Source organism: Panicum virgatum, chromosome 9N (genome assembly GCF_016808335.1).
Source record: "Panicum virgatum strain AP13 chromosome 9N, P.virgatum_v5, whole genome shotgun sequence".
Taxonomy (NCBI): Eukaryota; Viridiplantae; Streptophyta; class Magnoliopsida; order Poales; family Poaceae; genus Panicum; species Panicum virgatum.
The window spans coordinates 80642572-80660078 of record NC_053153.1 but is presented as its reverse complement, the minus strand read 5'-3'; the positions used below and the strand labels follow the sequence as shown (position 1 = coordinate 80660078).

At 50.0% G+C, this 17507-nt stretch overlaps 4 protein-coding genes across 7 annotated transcripts; 3 read left to right on the top strand and 1 right to left on the bottom strand.

The window, feature by feature from the left end:
• Window positions 1-258: 258 nt before the first annotated feature.
• LOC120689687 (bZIP transcription factor 29-like) lies at window positions 259-2730 on the top strand. The gene is made up of 4 exons (XM_039972055.1): window positions 259-1142; window positions 1319-1451; window positions 1542-1626; window positions 2247-2730. The coding sequence occupies exons 1-4, from the start codon at window positions 331-333 to the stop codon at window positions 2471-2473; spliced, it is 1257 nt and encodes a 418-aa protein (XP_039827989.1). The 5' UTR covers window positions 259-330; the 3' UTR covers window positions 2474-2730.
• A 163-nt stretch (window positions 2731-2893) lies between these two features.
• Window positions 2894-8784, bottom strand: LOC120689685. Of its 4 annotated transcripts, none has more exons than XM_039972054.1 (13): window positions 8440-8784; window positions 6824-6996; window positions 6637-6737; window positions 6409-6492; window positions 6171-6274; window positions 6006-6092; window positions 5390-5592; window positions 5032-5233; window positions 4895-4945; window positions 4712-4810; window positions 4530-4589; window positions 4318-4439; window positions 2894-4210 (listed from the first exon to the last, which is right to left on the bottom strand). In XM_039972054.1, the coding sequence occupies exons 1-13, from the start codon at window positions 8746-8748 to the stop codon at window positions 3094-3096; spliced, it is 2712 nt and encodes a 903-aa protein (XP_039827988.1). In that variant the 5' UTR covers window positions 8749-8784; the 3' UTR covers window positions 2894-3093. The 4 variants fall into 4 exon arrangements, with proteins under 4 accessions (XP_039827988.1, XP_039827985.1, XP_039827986.1 ...); XM_039972051.1 differs by having other exon boundaries at window positions 4318-4442; window positions 6382-6492; window positions 8440-8778; XM_039972052.1 differs by having other exon boundaries at window positions 6382-6492; window positions 8440-8778.
• A 3572-nt stretch (window positions 8785-12356) lies between these two features.
• Window positions 12357-17175, top strand: LOC120691281 (probable LRR receptor-like serine/threonine-protein kinase At1g12460). The gene is made up of 3 exons (XM_039974322.1): window positions 12357-13770; window positions 13865-16539; window positions 16901-17175. Exons 1-2 carry the CDS (start codon window positions 12590-12592, stop codon window positions 15357-15359), a joined length of 2676 nt encoding a protein of 891 aa, XP_039830256.1. The 5' UTR covers window positions 12357-12589; the 3' UTR covers window positions 15360-16539; window positions 16901-17175.
• On the top strand, window positions 15868-16936 carry LOC120689404. The gene is made up of 2 exons (XM_039971690.1): window positions 15868-16539; window positions 16901-16936. Exons 1-2 carry the CDS (start codon window positions 15868-15870, stop codon window positions 16934-16936), a joined length of 708 nt encoding a protein of 235 aa, XP_039827624.1.
• Window positions 17176-17507: the final 332 nt, after the last annotated feature.

Below are 17507 nucleotides of genomic sequence, written 5' to 3'. Positions count from 1 at the left end.
AAATGGTTACTGTAGCATCACTTAACCAATCATCGATTAATTACCGTTATTAAATTCGTCACGAAAAATTATACTCATCCATAAAAAAAATTTATAAATAAATTTCATTTAGCACTCCATACATATAAAATTCTTTTATCGAAAAATGTACTTCTAGCGTTCCGAGAAAGAACGCCGGAACCCAACAGCGCCATTGTCACCAAACGGCGATTAAATACCCTTAAAAGCGCCCGCGCCCGCCCGAGCCCCGCGTTCCATTCGATTCCGCCGCCGCCGCTGCGCTGCGTCGCGGAAGTCAAGTGCCTGCACCGCCCTCCGCCCAGGCCGAGCATGAACGGCGTCGGCGACGCGCACGCGGCCGCGATGATGCACCAGCACCAGCAGCACGTGCAGGCGCGGGTGCACCAGCAGCAGCTGGGGGTGTCGCTGCCGATGGCGTCGTCCTTCGCGCCCGAGCAGGCCAGCGCCAAGCCGAGGCCGCCGGGGCTGCCGCCGACGCCGCCCCCGGCGTTCGGCGGGCAGCAGCCCTCGCCGGGGGACGCGTGCATGGAGGTCGATGCCGCGGCGGCGCGCAAGGCGCACCACCGCCGGTCCCGCAGCGATGTGCCGTTCGGGTACTTCCCGCCGGCGTCGGGTGGAGCGCAGCTCCCGCCGCCCAAGGTGGAGGCCGGCTGGGGCCACCACCCCGGCGGCGACGCGGACGACCTGTTCAACGCGTACCTCAACCTGGAGGGCCTGGACGGGCTCAACTCCTCCGACGAGCGCCACGACGACGGGGACAGCCGCGGGAGCAGCATCAAGACCAACGGCGCCGACAGCAGCGAGAACGAGTCCGAGGAGTGCGCCGCCGACAGCCGCGCCGGGATCCGCCTCTGGGGCGCCGAGGGGCTCAAGAGGAGCGCCGCGGGGGAGCCCGCCGGCGCGCCCATGGCCCGCCACGCCAGGAGCCTGTCCATGGACAGCCTCATCGGGAAGCTCAACTTCTCCGCCGGCGCCGCGGCCAACGGCGCCGTCATTGCGGGGCCCAACAGGTTCAGCCTCGAGTTCGGCAGCGGCGAGTTCAGCCCCGTCGAGATGAAGAAGATCATGGCCGACGAGAAGCTGGCCGAGATGGCGCTCGCCGACCCCAAGCGCGTCAAGAGGTACGACGTAATTGTCATCCATATCTCAAGATTCTTGAGCTCTTCTCCATTGTTCTCCCTTCTCCGGATCGATCTACTTTGCAAAATGCTTAGTGATTACAATGTGCTATAATCTAGTATATGAAATGGTTTGGCTGATCGAGCTGTGTTCTTGCGTGACGATCGTTCATTCGTAGGGTGCTGGCCAACAGGCAGTCGGCGGCGCGGTCCAAGGAGAGGAAGATGCGCTACATTGCGGAGCTGGAGCAGAAGGTGCAGATCCTGCAGACGGAGGCCACCACTCTCTCCGCTCAGCTCACCCTTCTCCAGGTACCGACCTAGCTCTAATTCCTCTCCCGTGCATTTTTCCTCGATCAACCACTACATTCGACTCACACAGTTCTTAACATTTCTCTGCAGCGCGACTCGGCAGGGATCGCGACGCAGAACAATGAGCTCAAGTTCCGGCTGCAGGCCATGGAGCAGCAGGCGCAGCTGCGTGACGGTGCGTCTTCGATCTCACCTGCGTGCATACTACTTCCTTCTTCCTTGCTGTGTTCGTCAACGTCGATGTGCCAAGCACTATAGCTTGGATAAGTTAGCAGAAGAAATTATTATCCCGGCCAATCCCATTGGAGTTGACGTTGACATGGTGGCTTGTCCTAGTTCGTGTGCCCACGGCTCTGGATTGTGGGTGAGCTCGTGTTGGCATTTGGAGGTAGCCCGGTTGGTAGTTGGTGGTTGGCTTTTCTATACAATCCCTCGCGCAATACCGGTAGTCGTTAGCATGTACTTCTGCGGTTCTACTACTACTACTAGTGTCTAGGAAGATGTGCAAACCATGATCAGAACCAAGATTTGCTTGTGTTTTGTTTAATCTCGCACCCTTTCTTCAGATAAAATATGCGGTCTCTCTGCTGATGCTAGTGTCCAGCATTGAGGAGTCTATGCACTTTAAAAAAACTGAAGCAGGCACAGACATGCTAACATATCAACATGCGCTTTCCATTCAGAGGACATATGTGAGCTATTAGAGTTTAGGTGGTAGCAACACGTTAGTTAACGGTCTAATTCCTATTTTTCATTTGGAGGTTAATCATCATATTTTATTGCCTTCATGAACAGCACTGAATGAGGCACTGACAGCCGAGGTCCAGCGCCTGAAAATCGCGACTGCAGAGCTCGGCGATTCTTGCTCTTCCAACAATCTAGCCCAGCAGCTCCAACTCAGTGCTCAGGACCAGATGTTTCAACTGCAGCATCAGCAGCAGCAGGCTACACCGATCCCGTTTTACCAGCTGCAGCAGGCACAGCAGAACGGCGCAGGGAAGAACCAGGACTCAACGGAATGAGCTCAGAGGTGCTTCATGGGGGAAAACAAAAGGAGTATCGCTCTAGACGAACTGAAAGAATTTGATTTCCTAACTCATTGGTTTTTAAATGTCGTTAATAATCACCGTGTATTTTTCCAGGTGATGAACCTGTTTGTACTTCTCTATGTTTATTTATTCTTTGGATGATACAGCTGTTGTTTGTGACCAAACTGATCGAACTGTAGCTGATTCATATTCTTTTGTCCTACTACTATATCGCTTTGGTTGATGTTTTCTGCAGCTTGGTACCAGAGTATGCAAACATTTATCAGCACAATAACGCTATCTCGATTGCATTTGCTGTTTGGTCAAGTGCATTGCCAGTTCCAAGATGCAACAAATCTTTTATGAACTTTGTCGCAACATATGGTGGCTAAATTAAAAATGGAACAGCAGATCTCATAGGTAATCTCAATATGAAAAGAGAAACCATTTGCGCTAAACATGACACACACTTGTTATCAATATACACATATAGACAAACTAGAAAAGGCAATGGAAAAAAATGCATACATGCAACACCATGATACAACCTCATATGCCAACGGTACACAAATAAAAGTTTTAACTATTTACAAGGAAACTCGACTCCTTTTAACTTAACCAACAGAATCCTCAACCATAGGCTCCTCGCTGTCATCATCTGTATCAACTTCCTCGCTGCCTTCATCTGTCTCGGCATCAGACATTGGCTCGTCATTTCCACCACCACTTCTCGGCATTTGCCTTTTGAATTCAGGATCAACAATTTCAATCATGGCACTAAGGACACGATGGTGATCGGTTATTTTGGAAACGACACAGTCGGTATTATTCTGACTCCCAGCCGCTTGGCCTTCTGAGTTCACCAAAGTTAGCAAAGCATCAGCAGCCATGCTACCTCCAATATCACCATCCTGCCCCACAGCATCACCAGCATCTTCCAAGCTCCCAGGTGATTCGTTTTCACCATTTACAGATGGAGCTGTTTCCACTGCCCAGCTTCCAGCAACTTCTGAGGTCAACAGATCAGCTGTTCCAATAGCTCCAGCATGTGTGTCCTCCCGTTTGCTCTCAGAGCAACCATCCTCATGCTTATCTTCAGAACAGTGGCCAGTGACATCTTTGGGGATTGGAACAAGGTCCCGATTTTTTTGTGGCTGCCCTCCATCTTTGAGCAAAGTGGTAGGCTCATCATTTTCTTGAGGGTGCACTTCATCCTCTAGCGGCATAGTCTCTCCTCCCATATTGTCACATCTTCGATCATCGCAGCCAACATTACCAGCTTGACTTTCTGTCTCAGGAACTTGCTCAGTATCTGTTACCTCCCTCTCAGGAGGTGTAGAAACAGAATTTCCATGACAATCAGGCCTTAATCTTTCCTCTGACCTTTCTGGACTGGGGTACTCTAGACCTTGAGTGCCACCTTCGGCAGTAGCATCAGCATGCTGCTCGGTCATGCTGGCATCTTCATCACTAGAACTATGTTCACTCACTTGAGTATTCTGTGTGGAAGCACTTGGAACTTCCACTGTATTTTTTGAGCAACCTACTGGCTTCACACGGGCATCATCAGTGGTTAATGGCACTTTATTGAGATCAACACTCATTAAGGTATTCTCATAGTTCTCTTCATCCTCCAAAGTTCTCTGCATAGCTTTCAGCTGTTCCTGCTGTTTCGCGAACAGAGAAGAGATTTCTTCTGTAGTTGAATAGAAAGCTCGCAGCTGAGTCTCTCTGCAATAAGCAACATAGGGGGATAATACAAAAGGATTATACATAACTTGTAGTGATACACCTGGGATTCTTATTATGGCTATACAAAACTGAAACATGGTTCTTACCGTAAAATAATCCGTTCTCTAGCTCCTTGATACCTCTGTTTCTCAATTGATAGATCTCTAATTGTTGCAGCTATTTCAAGTTCGAGAGCTGAGACCTTTGCCCATGCTTCTTCCCGAGCAGCCTGCTACCAAAACGATACACATTTGTCAGCTTGTAAGTAAAGGAGAGAAACCTAATATGCATGCTCATTTGACTGGAACATGTCTTGTACCTTCTCATTTTCAAGTTCTTTCTTCAGTTTCCTCAGTTCAGTTTCAAGATTATCTGATTTCTGCAATTGCAAGGGGCCAGAAGGGGGAGAGATATTATCAGCAGCTAAAAGAAAACAAATAAAGAAAACATTTTACTTAGATGTAATAATTACTTGAGTCCACCATGCAAACTGTTTGGTACCTTTTGATTGTTAGCCGATACTAGCTGCTCATCTTGAAGTCGAGCCTTCAACTCTCTTACTTTTTTCTCGGATGTTACAAGATTATCTCGAGCATCTTCCTGCATGAGAGGATCAGCGAACAAATAACTGAAGCGCATCAAAGGAATAAAAGAATTTGAAGTAATCATTATGAAATAGCATACCAGCTTGGTCCTCAATGTTTCCACAAGCAAACGGGTTTCTTTTTCTGATTCCTGGAAGCAGAAGTGGAAGGTAATTGCAATATCTGATGTAAAAGACATGGCCTCCAGATCAGACTAAAATTGGAAAAAGGTAGAACCTGAAGTTTGTTAATAACATCTTTTTGTTCATTTTGTTGTCTAAGGTAAGACTGCGCCTGTCTCTTAGTTTCTTCTTGAGCCTCAGCTTGCACTTTATGCAATGCAGATTTCAGGTCCTGTGCAGCCTTATCACGCTCCTCTCTTCTTAAGTTACGCTCCTCACTTAGCTGTCCCTCAAGTTCACATATAATTGTTTTCTGGCTGGAAACATTTCAACTCAGAGATATGAGACCCTCATGTAATGGTAAATAAAGCATGGAAAGATGAGCAAAGTCCTTTGTATTAGATATGTATATGTCTAATACTTTGTATTGTTGTGAAATGGTAAGAAATTGATATCATGGCAATGCAGAATACCTCGAAATTATCTCATCAGCATCAGCACGTGATTGCTTAGATGCCCTAAGCCTTTCATCCAGGTCTTTAATGGAATTCTGTAACTCTGCATTTGATGTACTGAGTGAATCTAGTTGCTTTTGTTTCTCTTCAAGTGCTAACCGAAGACATTTAGTTTGATCAAGATAAGAACTCGATGTAGTTTCTCTCAGCTCCTCAAGTTCCTGCATCATCAGATTTGTAAAAGCTTAGTTACACAGAAAGACTATGAGACAACGTCACAACGACGAGTACAATCTTCAAGCAAGTAGAAACCTGATTTTGATGACAAAAGGGAAATTTTAACATAGAAGGCAATGAATATTCCTCTCCCAGATAAAATATGTACAAATTTCATTGAATATAGGACTACTTATCAATGATACATTGATAACTATGTAGGCAATTTAACAAACAATAGTGGAACATCATTGTCAAGTGGACTTGAGAAATATTAGAATTTTCAAGTGATATACTGGGCCCTGAAGTACAATAGGGAAATTATTTATGCTAGGAGAAACATAACACTGAAAGAAAAAAACAAAAATGAAAACACTTCATGCAAAGAACAGGAGCGGGGGCATAGATGTAACTATACCTTCTCGTGCTGCGCCTGGGCCACTTTTATTTCAGTTCTCAAAGTCTCAATTGTCACAACATGTGCCTCAAGTTGTTCCCTGAGATCCTGCATAAGTTTAAATTACCAATAAGGTTAGAAAATTACCAGGACACAAAACTATTGTAAATTGAAGGAGCAACTTACAGCATTAGATTTTTCTAGTCTCCGGACATCATCTAGTGAAACAGGACCATCAGGAGAACCAATACCAAGACCCTTTAACCTCTTGCTTCCAGAACCACCCTCCTCTTCAGGATCAAACAAAAATAGTGGTACGCATATCAAAACTTGTAACATAGTCATGATCACCAAACCAGAAAATAGCCAACAAAAAACACAACATAGCCATGATCACCAAACAATAAGATAGCAAACTCCTGACCTGACTTCCTTTTATGAATGGTGCCCCCATTCTCTAAGCAACTGATTGCATTAACTTCACGATAGACAAATGAATAGGAAGAATCTGCAAAGCAACATACAAGTTGAATTGAAGGTGTGCAAACATCAATCACAAGACAAATAGTAATTACATGTACTATCAAATGAATACCTACCCCTGGTGAACCAACCACAGACTAATGAAATTCCAAGGAGGAAAGAATATTACCATTTTGAGGAGCTATAAATGATATAATGTCGCCATGATTAAGCTTGACTGGGGATGAATTTTTCTTGACCCTTTTCCAGTTGACATAAGTGCCATTTGAGCTGCAGAAACACAAGAGATCAGCTCAAGAAAAGAAAGGAAAGGAAAGGAAACTGGCAGGTACAGAAAGATCCAAAAGAAGAAAAACCTTGTGTCCTTGAGGAAAACAGGTACAGGCTCATGGCGGTTCAGCTCCCCCAATACAGTGTCCTTGTATATCCTGCAATGCGTTGAACTTATTTGTGGATCAGAAATCTGGAAGCGGTCCTCGACGCAGCGTCCTAGGCAGTGCTCATCAGCACTCAAAAGGATGTTAATTCCCTTCAGTTGATTCAAGGAACTTTAATCAGATGGATGAAGAAATATATCCCTCATAATTGCAATGTTAGCTAACACAATAAAAAAACCAAGAATTTTCCTCAAGCAATTGAATGAAAAGCATAATCAACTATAATAAAAAAAACAGCCTGAACTTCTCCAGGTACAGTCGTACAGAGAAGCTTACTACACTCTGTAATCAGTGAAGCCAAAACACAAAATATTGCTAAGGCCCTGTTTTGAACCGCTTAACTCAGATTTTAAGCAAAATGAGCCAAATAATCCCGCCAAACACTTTGATTATCAACCTGCTTATTTGGACCGCGAGCGCAGAAAAATCCTCCCCACCACGGCATTTCGAAACGCGGCTCCAACCTCGCTTATCCTGAAACGCGCCGCTTTTCCCCTTCCAGCCCCTCTCCTCCCGCACACATCTGAGCACCGGCCCTCTCTTTCCTCCCTGCTCCCACCGGATCTGGGTGCCGGCCTCTCCTCCCTGCCACCTGCCGCCGGCGCTCTCCACGCTGCAGCGCCCGGCCGCCCCTGTCTGCCTTGCTGCTGCTTCGCCCGACCGCGGCCTCCTCCCAGCCTACTGCGCCTGCTGCCTCTGTCCGGCCTGCCTGCCTTCAGGGAGCGCCCGGACTGGAGCAGCCTCCCTGCTGCGTGCAGGGCCCTGCAGTGCCCGCCGGCCAACTGCGTCCGGCCTGCCTCCATGCTGCGCGCGCGGCCCTCAAGGCAGGAGCAGGCGTGAGATCCAGGAGAAGCCACCATCGACAGCGACAGGAGCAGGCAGCGCCCTCCAGAAAAGTGCAGCACTTGCTTCGGCTTTGGTTGCTTGATTTATTGTTGTAATTTTTAGTATTTTGTAGCACTTCCAATGGTTCAAATGAGAGTTAATTTGAATTGTATTGTATGGTACATTTTAATGGAACTAGATTGGTTGCTCAAACTTCACAAAGATGGCGAAAATTGTCTTCACATCAGTGTTACAAACAAAAAGAGGCATTATCAGCCTCAGGGGTATAACAGACATTTCATACCCAGAAATGATAATCTACCCGCAATAATCAGGCTAGCCAAACACCCTGCTTATTCAGGACAGTAGATTCTCCAGATCGCAGCTTATCAAATAAGCCTGCTCAGCTTATAAGCGAGTCTCAGAAAAGCTCTCCCAAACAGGGCCTAAGAGCCAATGATGCAAGCTGAGCCACTGCTTCTGCTAGGTGGATTTGCAGACTATTATTATTAGAAACGAAATTAATAGGCTAGCGGCGCCGTCAACCGATAAAGCACATGACCAGAAACATGTAATGATCCAACAAATGTTTCCGTCGACAGCAATGCAGGCAAAAACAAAGACAGGAACACAGATCAGTGACGTCAGTGCTTGGGTTTTAGGGTTAGGGTTTAAGGGAGGGGAGGGGAGGGGAGGGGAGGGGAAGGGACCTGGGGCCGGAGGCGGGCCTTCTTGGAGATGGCGGTGAGGACGGCCCAGACGCCCGGCTCGGTCTCCTGGATAGGCTGGTCGGCGAACTTGCGCGCCACCGCGCGCATCTCGTCGTGGGAGACGGTGGCCTTGGGCGGCGTGGGCGCGCAGCAGGAGGCCTCGTCCTTGGCCGCCGTCTTGGGCGTCACCACGAGCTCGGCGGTCGGGTCCGGCGCCATTGCGCGGGCGCGGCGGATCCCGCCTCCCGAGCCTCGCGCCGTAGCGGGGGAGCGAGAGGGGGGCGTCGCGCTGAGTTCTTCAATCTTCATAGGGATTCCATCTACATATGCCTTGGTCGCTCTTGCAGAAGTGCAGAGTTCGCGCGGGGGCCAGGGTATAAATCGTGGGGATTTGCGCGGGTGATGGTTGGATCGGCTGGGCCGTTGGATGGGGATCGAGCGGGTTGCCGAGTCCGGGAAGAGGACCGGGTGTAGTGTGTCGAGGAAGTGGGTCCTGGACCCAAACGGGCTGGGATCACGGGAGATCCGCGGGCTTCAATTGGAAACATCTTCGATCTTTATATGCCTTGGGCCCTGTTCTTTTGTCTTTTTCCGACTTATTTCGACTTGTTTTGGCTTATTTCTTCTCACATGGTACTATTAAATCAGTCGAAATCAGCCGGCTTCTGAATCAGCCGAACAGACCCTTGGTCGCTCTTGCAAGATGAAACGTTTCACATGGAATTCAGCCAGAAATATACAATGCCCCATCAATTTGGCAGAAAAATGAAATAAAAGTCCTATAATATGCAGATAAACTCCGCTCTACATTTTGTGCGGTGTTTTGTGTAGCATATAGCCCATGGATCGGTTAGGTCATAGTTCGAGTACCATTCATAAGGTATAGTAGCTAAAGAATAGGTCCAAATGGAAAGTTGAGAAATAACTAACTCTTCGAATCATTGCAACCTTGAGTTAACCCTCTTAAGCACAGCGAGGATGAAAGCGTGGTCCACCGTGTTTCTAGGTTGGGTTATTACATTTGGCAATCAGAGCCGGCGTAAACAAGTTGTAGTGTAGGTGTGTGTAGAGCAGTAGTTACCATGCATATGCATTAGTGTGCGAGTGAGGATGCTGTTTTCCTAAGGTGGATCCATTACGGGAAAAAAACTTTTTTGAAGTGGGGAAAAAGTTTCCCCTTTGCAAGGAGTACGACTTCACCAGTTGAATGAGGGTGTCAATTCGCTTGTTAGTTGTTACCGATAAAATTGAGAACCAAAAGGCAATTTGCCACTGAAAATTACGTGTGAACGTACACGTCACCAGAGTTCCCTATGCTGCAGGTGAGTTCCCTGGACTGTGTGTTTGCAAATCTGGTTGTTCTCGTTACCCATTGGACAAGACTAGGTTGTTCAGATGAGAAGAGTGCAAACACCTGTTTCTGGTTTTGATCCGTCCTCGGCTTGTTCCTTTTCGTCTGACCTTGTTTCTGTTGGATGGCAAAAATGAAATCGTTCTCGTTTGTTGCAGTCTTTCCCTGCCTCTTCCATCAGCTCCCGGCTAGCAGCTCTACGGTAGTGTAGATCTGATCACGGGCCATCCGACCCGATAAATCTGACCCAACCCGTCCGATAAAAACCCGACCCGACCCGATCAAGTGACGGGTCGGGTACGAACTCAAAAAAATCCGATCCAATCAGAAAATTACACACAAAATCGCAGGCCAACCCAACCCAACCCGAACCCGACCCGACTCGACCCGACCCGATCATACCATGGGTCGGGTATGAACCAACATTTTTTGACCCGAAATCCAAAATAACCCGACCCGACCCGATAGAGGATCAGGTCTACGGCAGTGTGGAGCACGCGACGCTCTCTGCGTGGACCACGGCCGCCATCCTGTTGTGCTCCCCAGTCCCTCCTACACTCTGCCTTCCTCCCGCGCGCCGCGCAGCACAGGCTCCGACCCTGGAAGCTGCTGCTCCGCGGATCGTGTTGTGCTGCTATTGGCGGGAAATGAGCCATCCTTTGAAGTCTATAGATGGCCAAACGGGTGGCAGATGCACGGCCCACCTAAGGGGCTGTTTAGTTCCCAGACAAAAAGTTTTTGGGTGTCACGTCAATAATTTGACCAAATGTCGGGAGAGTTTTTCGGACATTAATTAAAAAAACTAATTTCAGAACTCATTTGGAAATCGCGAGACGAATCTTTTGAGGCCTTTGACCGCATCATCATACACTAATTAGGCTCAAAAGATTCGTCTCGTCGTGTACATCTAAACTGTGTAATTAGTTTTATTGTTTAATTACATTTAGTGTTCCATACATGTGTCCAAAGAGAAAGACACAAATTTTGAGGTGAAAATTTTTGGGAACTAAACGCCCCCTAAGCACAACATGAAAAGATACTAATAATTATCTATGTCGTGCCGTACCGTCCTGACGTGCCGAGGCCGAGGTCCAGACACGACATGAAGCCTCCATAGTCGTGCTCGTATCGGCACGAAGGAGGCCCGTCGAGCTCGGACATCGCCTGCCGCCATCGCGTCGACTTTCGTCATGCGTTGCCACCGCCTTCTCGGCCTTCGCTGTGCCCCGCTGCCCTCGGCCTCCGTCTGCCGCGCACCCTCGGCCTCCAAGGGTGTGTGGGCTATGCGCCATGCCGGCCCAGCGTGCCTCCCATGAATGGGCTAGTCTATTATGCCTGGATGTATCCACAGGGCCGAAAATATGGACCAGGCACGGCCTGCCCTATCAGGCCCGTACCGGCCCGAGTCCTAAATACATCGTGTCTTCGCCGCAATCGTGACTCGAGGTTGGACGTTTCGTTTCATTTGCTTTTCGTCCGAGCCTGTAAGATTGCCACTAACCTTGGTCAGAAAGATATGCCAGTGGGACGCATTATTTTGTCAAGCACGTCCCTGGTGATCATTGCCGACCAAAAGGCATGCCAACTCCCTCAAAGAGCCGAAAGAGCACTGGACGCAGTGGCCACCACAGTGCTCCTCATACCTCATCTCTCATTGACTCTGAAAAAGAACAATTGGTGGCGGGCTCCTCCGGTAGGCCAGGCCCTCTCGAGCTCCTCCTCCCTCAACTCAACCCGGATATGCCTGCGACAGCCGGGCGTGACGCGCATCAGCTGAACCGCGAGTCCGTTTCACCGTACGTGCTTCCGCTGCGCACATGACTCCTCCACGGCATGGCAGATGATATGGTCGTGCCATGGTACAGCAACCAGCAGGACGACACGGGAACGCTAGCATTAATCTGCACGAACGTGACGTGAGTGGTGTGGGCCGCATGCAGCCATTCACGCGAGTGACTGTACAGGCAGGCTCGAGCCCGTTCCGTAGCCCGTAGGCGTACGCAACGGGGAGCGTAGGCACCATGATGAATTGATGACGATGACCCAGCGTCCCGACGAGGCAGGCACCGACGGAAAGTAGGAAATGGCGGGGGGCGGGCGGGGCAAACCGGGAACGAGCTCTTCGTCCTGCCCGCCGGGCCGGCCACTCCGATCGGCTCGTCGGCGCCCACCAGACTGTCCCGCCTTGGAAAAGCAGCGTTCTGAAACATTCGCGCAGCGGCGGCAGGGGTGGGTGGATTGGATCCCCAACCCCAACCCCATCCCCATCCCCATCCCCATCCCCATCCCGGAACGGAAAGGCTGCCACGCTCTCCCCTTTCCCGCACCATCATTCCGTTCGGTCTACCACCCCCGCTGACCCCAGAAAGCCAAGCGTCTCGCTCGCCTAGATTCCTCGTGAATTGTGAATTCCTCCGGCCCCCGACCTAACGCGTCCGTCCCCCCGGTCGCCGGAACACCACACCACCCATCGGTTCGGTTCGTGACAATGTCGAGGCAGGCGGCGCGCCGCACGAAATGAGAACTGGATGAGGGGAGTGCCCTGTCCGAGCGTGTCACGCGGGGGCGGCCGCTCGCTCGGCGTGGTACCAGCTCCGCGCCCCGCACCATAACGCACGCCGCCCGCCACCACCTACTCGCCCGCTCCTTTACTCGGCGCCGTGGCTGCGCTGGCTGGCAGTTAACGGCCACTTAAACTACTACCAGCGGCGGCAGCAGCAGAGCCAGTGCTGGTCAGCTGGTGCGGATGCTAATGCTGCGGCGGCGTGCGCTGGCACAGTGCGGCGAGGGCCTGTCGCGATGACGCACTCCTCCCGGGCAGCCGCCGCCGCGGCGGCGCTTCTCCTGGCCGCGCTGCTGCTGCCGCATTGGGCCGGCGCCGCCACGGACGCCGAGCGCCGGGCGCTGCTGGACTTCAAGGCCGCCATCACCGCGGACCCGACCGGGGCGCTTGCGACGTGGACGCCGTCGGGGGACCCCTGCGACTTCGTCGGGGTCACCTGCGGCCCGGCGGCCTCCGGGGCCGTGCAGCGCCTGCGCATCCACGGCGCGGGCCTCGCCGGCGCGCTCGCGCCCTCCCTCGCGCGCCTCCCCGCGCTCGAGTCCATCTCGCTCTTCGGCAACCGCCTCGCCGGCGGCGTCCCGCCCACCTTCCGCGCGCTCGCGCCCACGCTCCGCAAGCTCAACCTCAGCCGGAACGCGCTCGCCGGCGAGATCCCGCCCTTCCTCGGCGCGTTCCCCTTTCTCCGCCTGCTCGACCTCTCCTACAACGCCTTCGCCGGCGAGATCCCCGCCGCGCTCTTCGACCCCTGCCTCCGCCTCCGCTACGTCTCGCTCGCGCACAACAACCTCACCGGCCCCGTACCGCCCGGCATTGCCAAATGCTCGCGCCTCGCCGGATTCGACTTCTCCTACAACCGCCTCTCCGGCGAGCTCCCGGACCAAGTCTGCGCGCCGCCGGAGATGAACTACATCTCCGTCCGAAGCAACTCGCTCTCCGGCGATCTAGCCGCCAAGCTCACCTCCTGCAGCAGCATTGATCTCTTCGACGTCGGGAGCAACCGCTTCTCCGGAGCTGCGCCCTTTGCCCTCCTCGCCACGGTAAACATCACCTATTTCAACGTCTCCTCCAACGCTTTCGATGGCGAAATTCCCAGCATTACAACTTGCGGCAGCAAATTCTCCTACTTGGACGCGTCCGGCAACCGGCTCACGGGGCCGGTGCCCGAGAGCGTCGTCAATTGCCGCAACCTCAGGGTTCTGGATTTGGGGGCGAATGCTCTTGCTGGAGTTGTACCACCTGTGATTGGGACACTGCGGTCACTCTCCGTGCTCCGGCTCGCCGGCAACGCAGGAATTTCCGGTTTGATCCCAGCTGAGCTTGGTGGCATTGAGATGCTTGTCACACTCGACCTCGCCGGCCTTGCTCTCACAGGAGAGATTCCAGGGTCCCTCAGCCAGTGCCAATTCTTGCTTGAGCTGTAAGTGTTTGCTTCAGTACTTGCACTACTGCAATTCGCCTGTGGTACGGTACAATGTTTCTACGTACTGACTAGCTAAATTAAATCAACACAGGAATCTTTCTGGCAACAAACTGCAAGGAGCTATCCCAAGCACACTCAACAACTTAACTTACCTCAAGATGCTTGACCTCCACAGGAACCAGCTTGATGGGGGCATTCCCGTGACACTTGGGCAGCTCACAAACCTTGTTTTCCTAGACCTCTCCGAGAATCAACTGGCTGGGCCAATCCCTCAAGAGCTTGGAAACCTCTCTAACCTTACGCATTTTAATGTGTCCTTCAATAACTTGTCTGGCATGATCCCTTTAGTGCCGGTCATTCAGAAGTTTGATTTCACTGCATTCATGGGCAACCAGTTACTATGCGGCCCTCCATTGAACAATCTATGTGGGAGGCAGGGACACCGGAAACGATTGGGTGTGCCTATCATAATTGCCATTGTTGCAGCAGCCCTCATACTTATCGGGATATGCATTGTTTGTGCATTGAACATCAAGGCTTATACACGAAAGAGTAGAGATGAGGAGGACAGGAAGGAAGAGGAAGAGGTTCTGGTGTCTGAGAGCACCCCAATTGCATCACCGGGCTCAAATGCTATCATCGGAAAGTTGGTGCTTTTCAGCAAGAGCTTGCCTTCAAGATATGAAGATTGGGAAACCGGAACTAAGGCGCTGCTTGATAAAGATTGTCTGATTGGTGGTGGGTCAATCGGTACGGTGTATAAAGCTACATTTGAAAACGGCCTATCTATTGCTGTGAAGAAATTGGAGACCCTAGGGAGGGTGAGAGACCAGGGTGAGTTTGAGCATGAGATGAGCCAACTTGGTAACCTCAGCCACCCCAATTTGGTTGCTTTCCAGGGTTACTATTGGTCATCCTCAATGCAGTTGCTTCTGTCCGAATTTACGGCCAACAGGAGCTTGTATGACCATCTCCATGGGAACCGTCCTTATGGTTTCTCTGAGAGCAGCAGCAGAGGTGGTGGAGGTGATCTGCCTTGGGAACGGAGGTTCAACATTGCACTTGGAGCGGCACGGGCACTTGCTTACCTTCACCATGACTGCCGGCCACAGATCCTGCATCTCAATATCAAATCCTCCAACATAATGTTAGATGGGAAATATGAAGCAAAGCTGGCTGATTATGGATTGGGGAAGCTATTGCCAATTCTAGGAAGCATTGAATTGAGTAGAATTCACGCTGCGATTGGGTATATTGCACCGGAGCTAGCATCTCCAAGTTTAAGATATAGTGATAAAAGTGATGTATTTAGCTTTGGGGTGGTTTTACTTGAGATTGTGACGGGGAGGAAACCAGTAGACAGCCCTGGGATGGCTACTGCAGTGGTTCTGCGTGATTATGTTAGGGAGATCTTGGAGGATGGAACTGCATCAGACTGCTTTGATCGAAACCTGAGGGGATTTGTTGAAGCCGAACTGGTTCAGGTGCTCAAGTTGGGCCTAGTGTGTACTTCCAACACACGATCAAGCCGGCCTAGCATGGCAGAGGTGGTACAGTTCTTGGAGTTGGTTAGAAATAGTTCTTGATCTTCTGCTGTCAGAACATAGTAGATGAATAGGAGGTAACAGGAAAGGCGTTTATGATTTCTTTCAACAGATGAAGATCACATTCTTTTTTTTATTCTTTACCGTGGTCAGTTTCATTTGTAAATTGTATTTAGATTTGTTTCTGAATAAGTGATTATTTTGGTCAAATTGCCAATTCTCTGTTCGTGGTTTCATCCTTTTGGTTTTCCGTCCCTATAGTCCACTTTTTAACCATGGAAAAATGCAAATGCAAGAGCAGTTGCTCAGATCTGAGGACTTTCCTTTTACCCCGTTCATGGTCAGAGTTAAGAGGAGTTGGTATTGTCTAATTGTATTTCTAGTGTGCAGGTATAGCAAAGGAACAGTTGAACAAGAGCATTGTGATGCCGGAGCAGCTCATCTAACCCACAAGCTGTCATACATATATCAGCAGGTCGCAGGGCAGGCAAGATCTGCAACGACACAACACAACACAAATTTCATTCATCCCCAAACCAAGTACTTCAAAATGGAGCTTGAACTGGCTGAATTCAACCCTCGGGAACGTGTGAAGCAGCAGATTTCAGTCCCATTTCTCTGGGAGATGAAACCTGGTGCGCCCAAAAGGGACTGGGTCATTGCCAAGCCAGTGCCAGCAGTGAGTCCATGCCCATCCCCGCCCCCGACCAAGCTTATTGTGAGCGTGCCATTCCAGTGGGAAGAAAAGCCTGGGAAGCCTATACAAGAAGCATCTCACTTTCATGTGCTCCCTGACCATGGTGTCTTTTCAGCATCTTCCCAGTCACTGAACCCTTTTGTGGTCGAGAGCGAGGAGGAATACTCGCTTGGTTTTGATCTGGAAGCATTTGGTTTTCCAGACAACAACGACACTTCTGGGGCAGCAGCAGCAGCTTGGGCAGATGGCTCCTCCGGCCGTCGTGACGCTTGGTTCTCGTTTTCAGAGTCGGAAGATTACAGCCACTCCAGTGGTGATACTTCAGCCCAGGAACAGGAGTTTCAGTTTCCCCGGGCACCTTCAGAGAAGAGCTGGGAGGTGGCCAACGACGAGGATCAGCTGACCAATCCTTGGAGCCCTCCGAGGAGCGCGGTGACGACCCTGGAGGAGCTTATGGTGCTCAGCCGGAGACTCAGGTGCGGACAAGGGCTGCCAGTTGATGTCGGCAAGAAGAGCCTCTCAGTGGTAATCTTCTCTACCCTTCTTCGCATTCAGCTTTGTTTAAACCTGAAACCCCTTCCATTTAATAATCGGAAACAAGCTTGCGAACCTGTAAAGTTAGTTCGCATTAATCAGATAAAAAATACAAAAAGTATCACATCGCTGCAGCATATTTAGACAAATTCATATCATATCGCGATGGGCATGGGACCATTACATGTACGTTGCCGTTGAGGCAACAGGCAACCCACGGATGCTTCTCCTGATTGGCATCGCCAAGGCTTTTTTTTTTAAAAAAATGTCCAAGTTGCATGATGCAGACACCACAACTGCTCTCGTTACTGACAGTGGTTTGTCCATGGTCTTGATCTGTCTGTTTTTTCAGGAGCTCATCAAGAAGTTTTTAATCGTGTGTTCTTAGCCGAATGGCTCCCGGGGTTGCTGCACATGGCCAAACGGTACAGCGTGCACGTGAGACCATAATGGAGGAGGCATGGCAAAGTGGTGCGTTCGAGGGTAGAAAGCCTAGCTGTCCGGTGACTGGTGTTGTACTGTCGTCTCGTGAAAATCTTGGTCTCTGTTGTGACTTGTGAACGGTGTAAGAGAAGCACTGATTTTTCTTTGTAATACAAATCCACAAGACATGTTCCGTTGTTTGTACATCTTATTATTATTACTCTTTCATGTGATATGGAGGTAGCGGGTATTGAATGCGACACTAGTGAACTTTCATAAATAGCAGCTCAAACAACATGTATTGGAATTAAAAAAACGTGCGACTGTTTGGTTAAGAACAGTGGTGCTGTGTGGTGAAATTAAAAAAGAACATACGACTGTTTGGTTAAAAACAGTGGTAATGTGGAGAAATTAAAAAAACATGCGACTGTTTAAGTTAAAAACAGTGGTAATGTGGTGAAATTTAAAAAAAAATCATGTGACTGTTTTGTTAAATAAATAAAAAAACATGCGACTGTTTAAGTTAAAAACAGTGG

Coding starts and splice junctions, on each gene's coding strand:
- LOC120691281 (XM_039974322.1), top strand. CDS start 12,590: ATGACGCACTCCTCCCGGGCAGCCGCCGCCGCGGCGGCGCTTCTCCTG. Junction 13,771..13,864: donor TGCCAATTCTTGCTTGAGCT/GTAAGTGTTTGC, acceptor AAATCAACACAG/GAATCTTTCTGGCAACAAAC.
- LOC120689404 (XM_039971690.1), top strand. CDS start 15,868: ATGGAGCTTGAACTGGCTGAATTCAACCCTCGGGAACGTGTGAAGCAG. Junction 16,540..16,900: donor GCAAGAAGAGCCTCTCAGTG/GTAATCTTCTCT, acceptor CTGTTTTTTCAG/GAGCTCATCAAGAAGTTTTT.
- LOC120689685 (XM_039972051.1), bottom strand. CDS start 8,748: ATGAAGATTGAAGAACTCAGCGCGACGCCCCCCTCTCGCTCCCCCGCT. Junction 6,493..6,636: donor ATTTATAGCTCCTCAAAATG/GTAATATTCTTT, acceptor GTTGCTTTGCAG/ATTCTTCCTATTCATTTGTC. Junction 5,234..5,389: donor GCTGATGAGATAATTTCGAG/GTATTCTGCATT, acceptor AAATGTTTCCAG/CCAGAAAACAATTATATGTG.
- LOC120689687 (XM_039972055.1), top strand. CDS start 331: ATGAACGGCGTCGGCGACGCGCACGCGGCCGCGATGATGCACCAGCAC. Junction 1,452..1,541: donor CTCAGCTCACCCTTCTCCAG/GTACCGACCTAG, acceptor ATTTCTCTGCAG/CGCGACTCGGCAGGGATCGC. Junction 1,627..2,246: donor GCAGGCGCAGCTGCGTGACG/GTGCGTCTTCGA, acceptor CTTCATGAACAG/CACTGAATGAGGCACTGACA.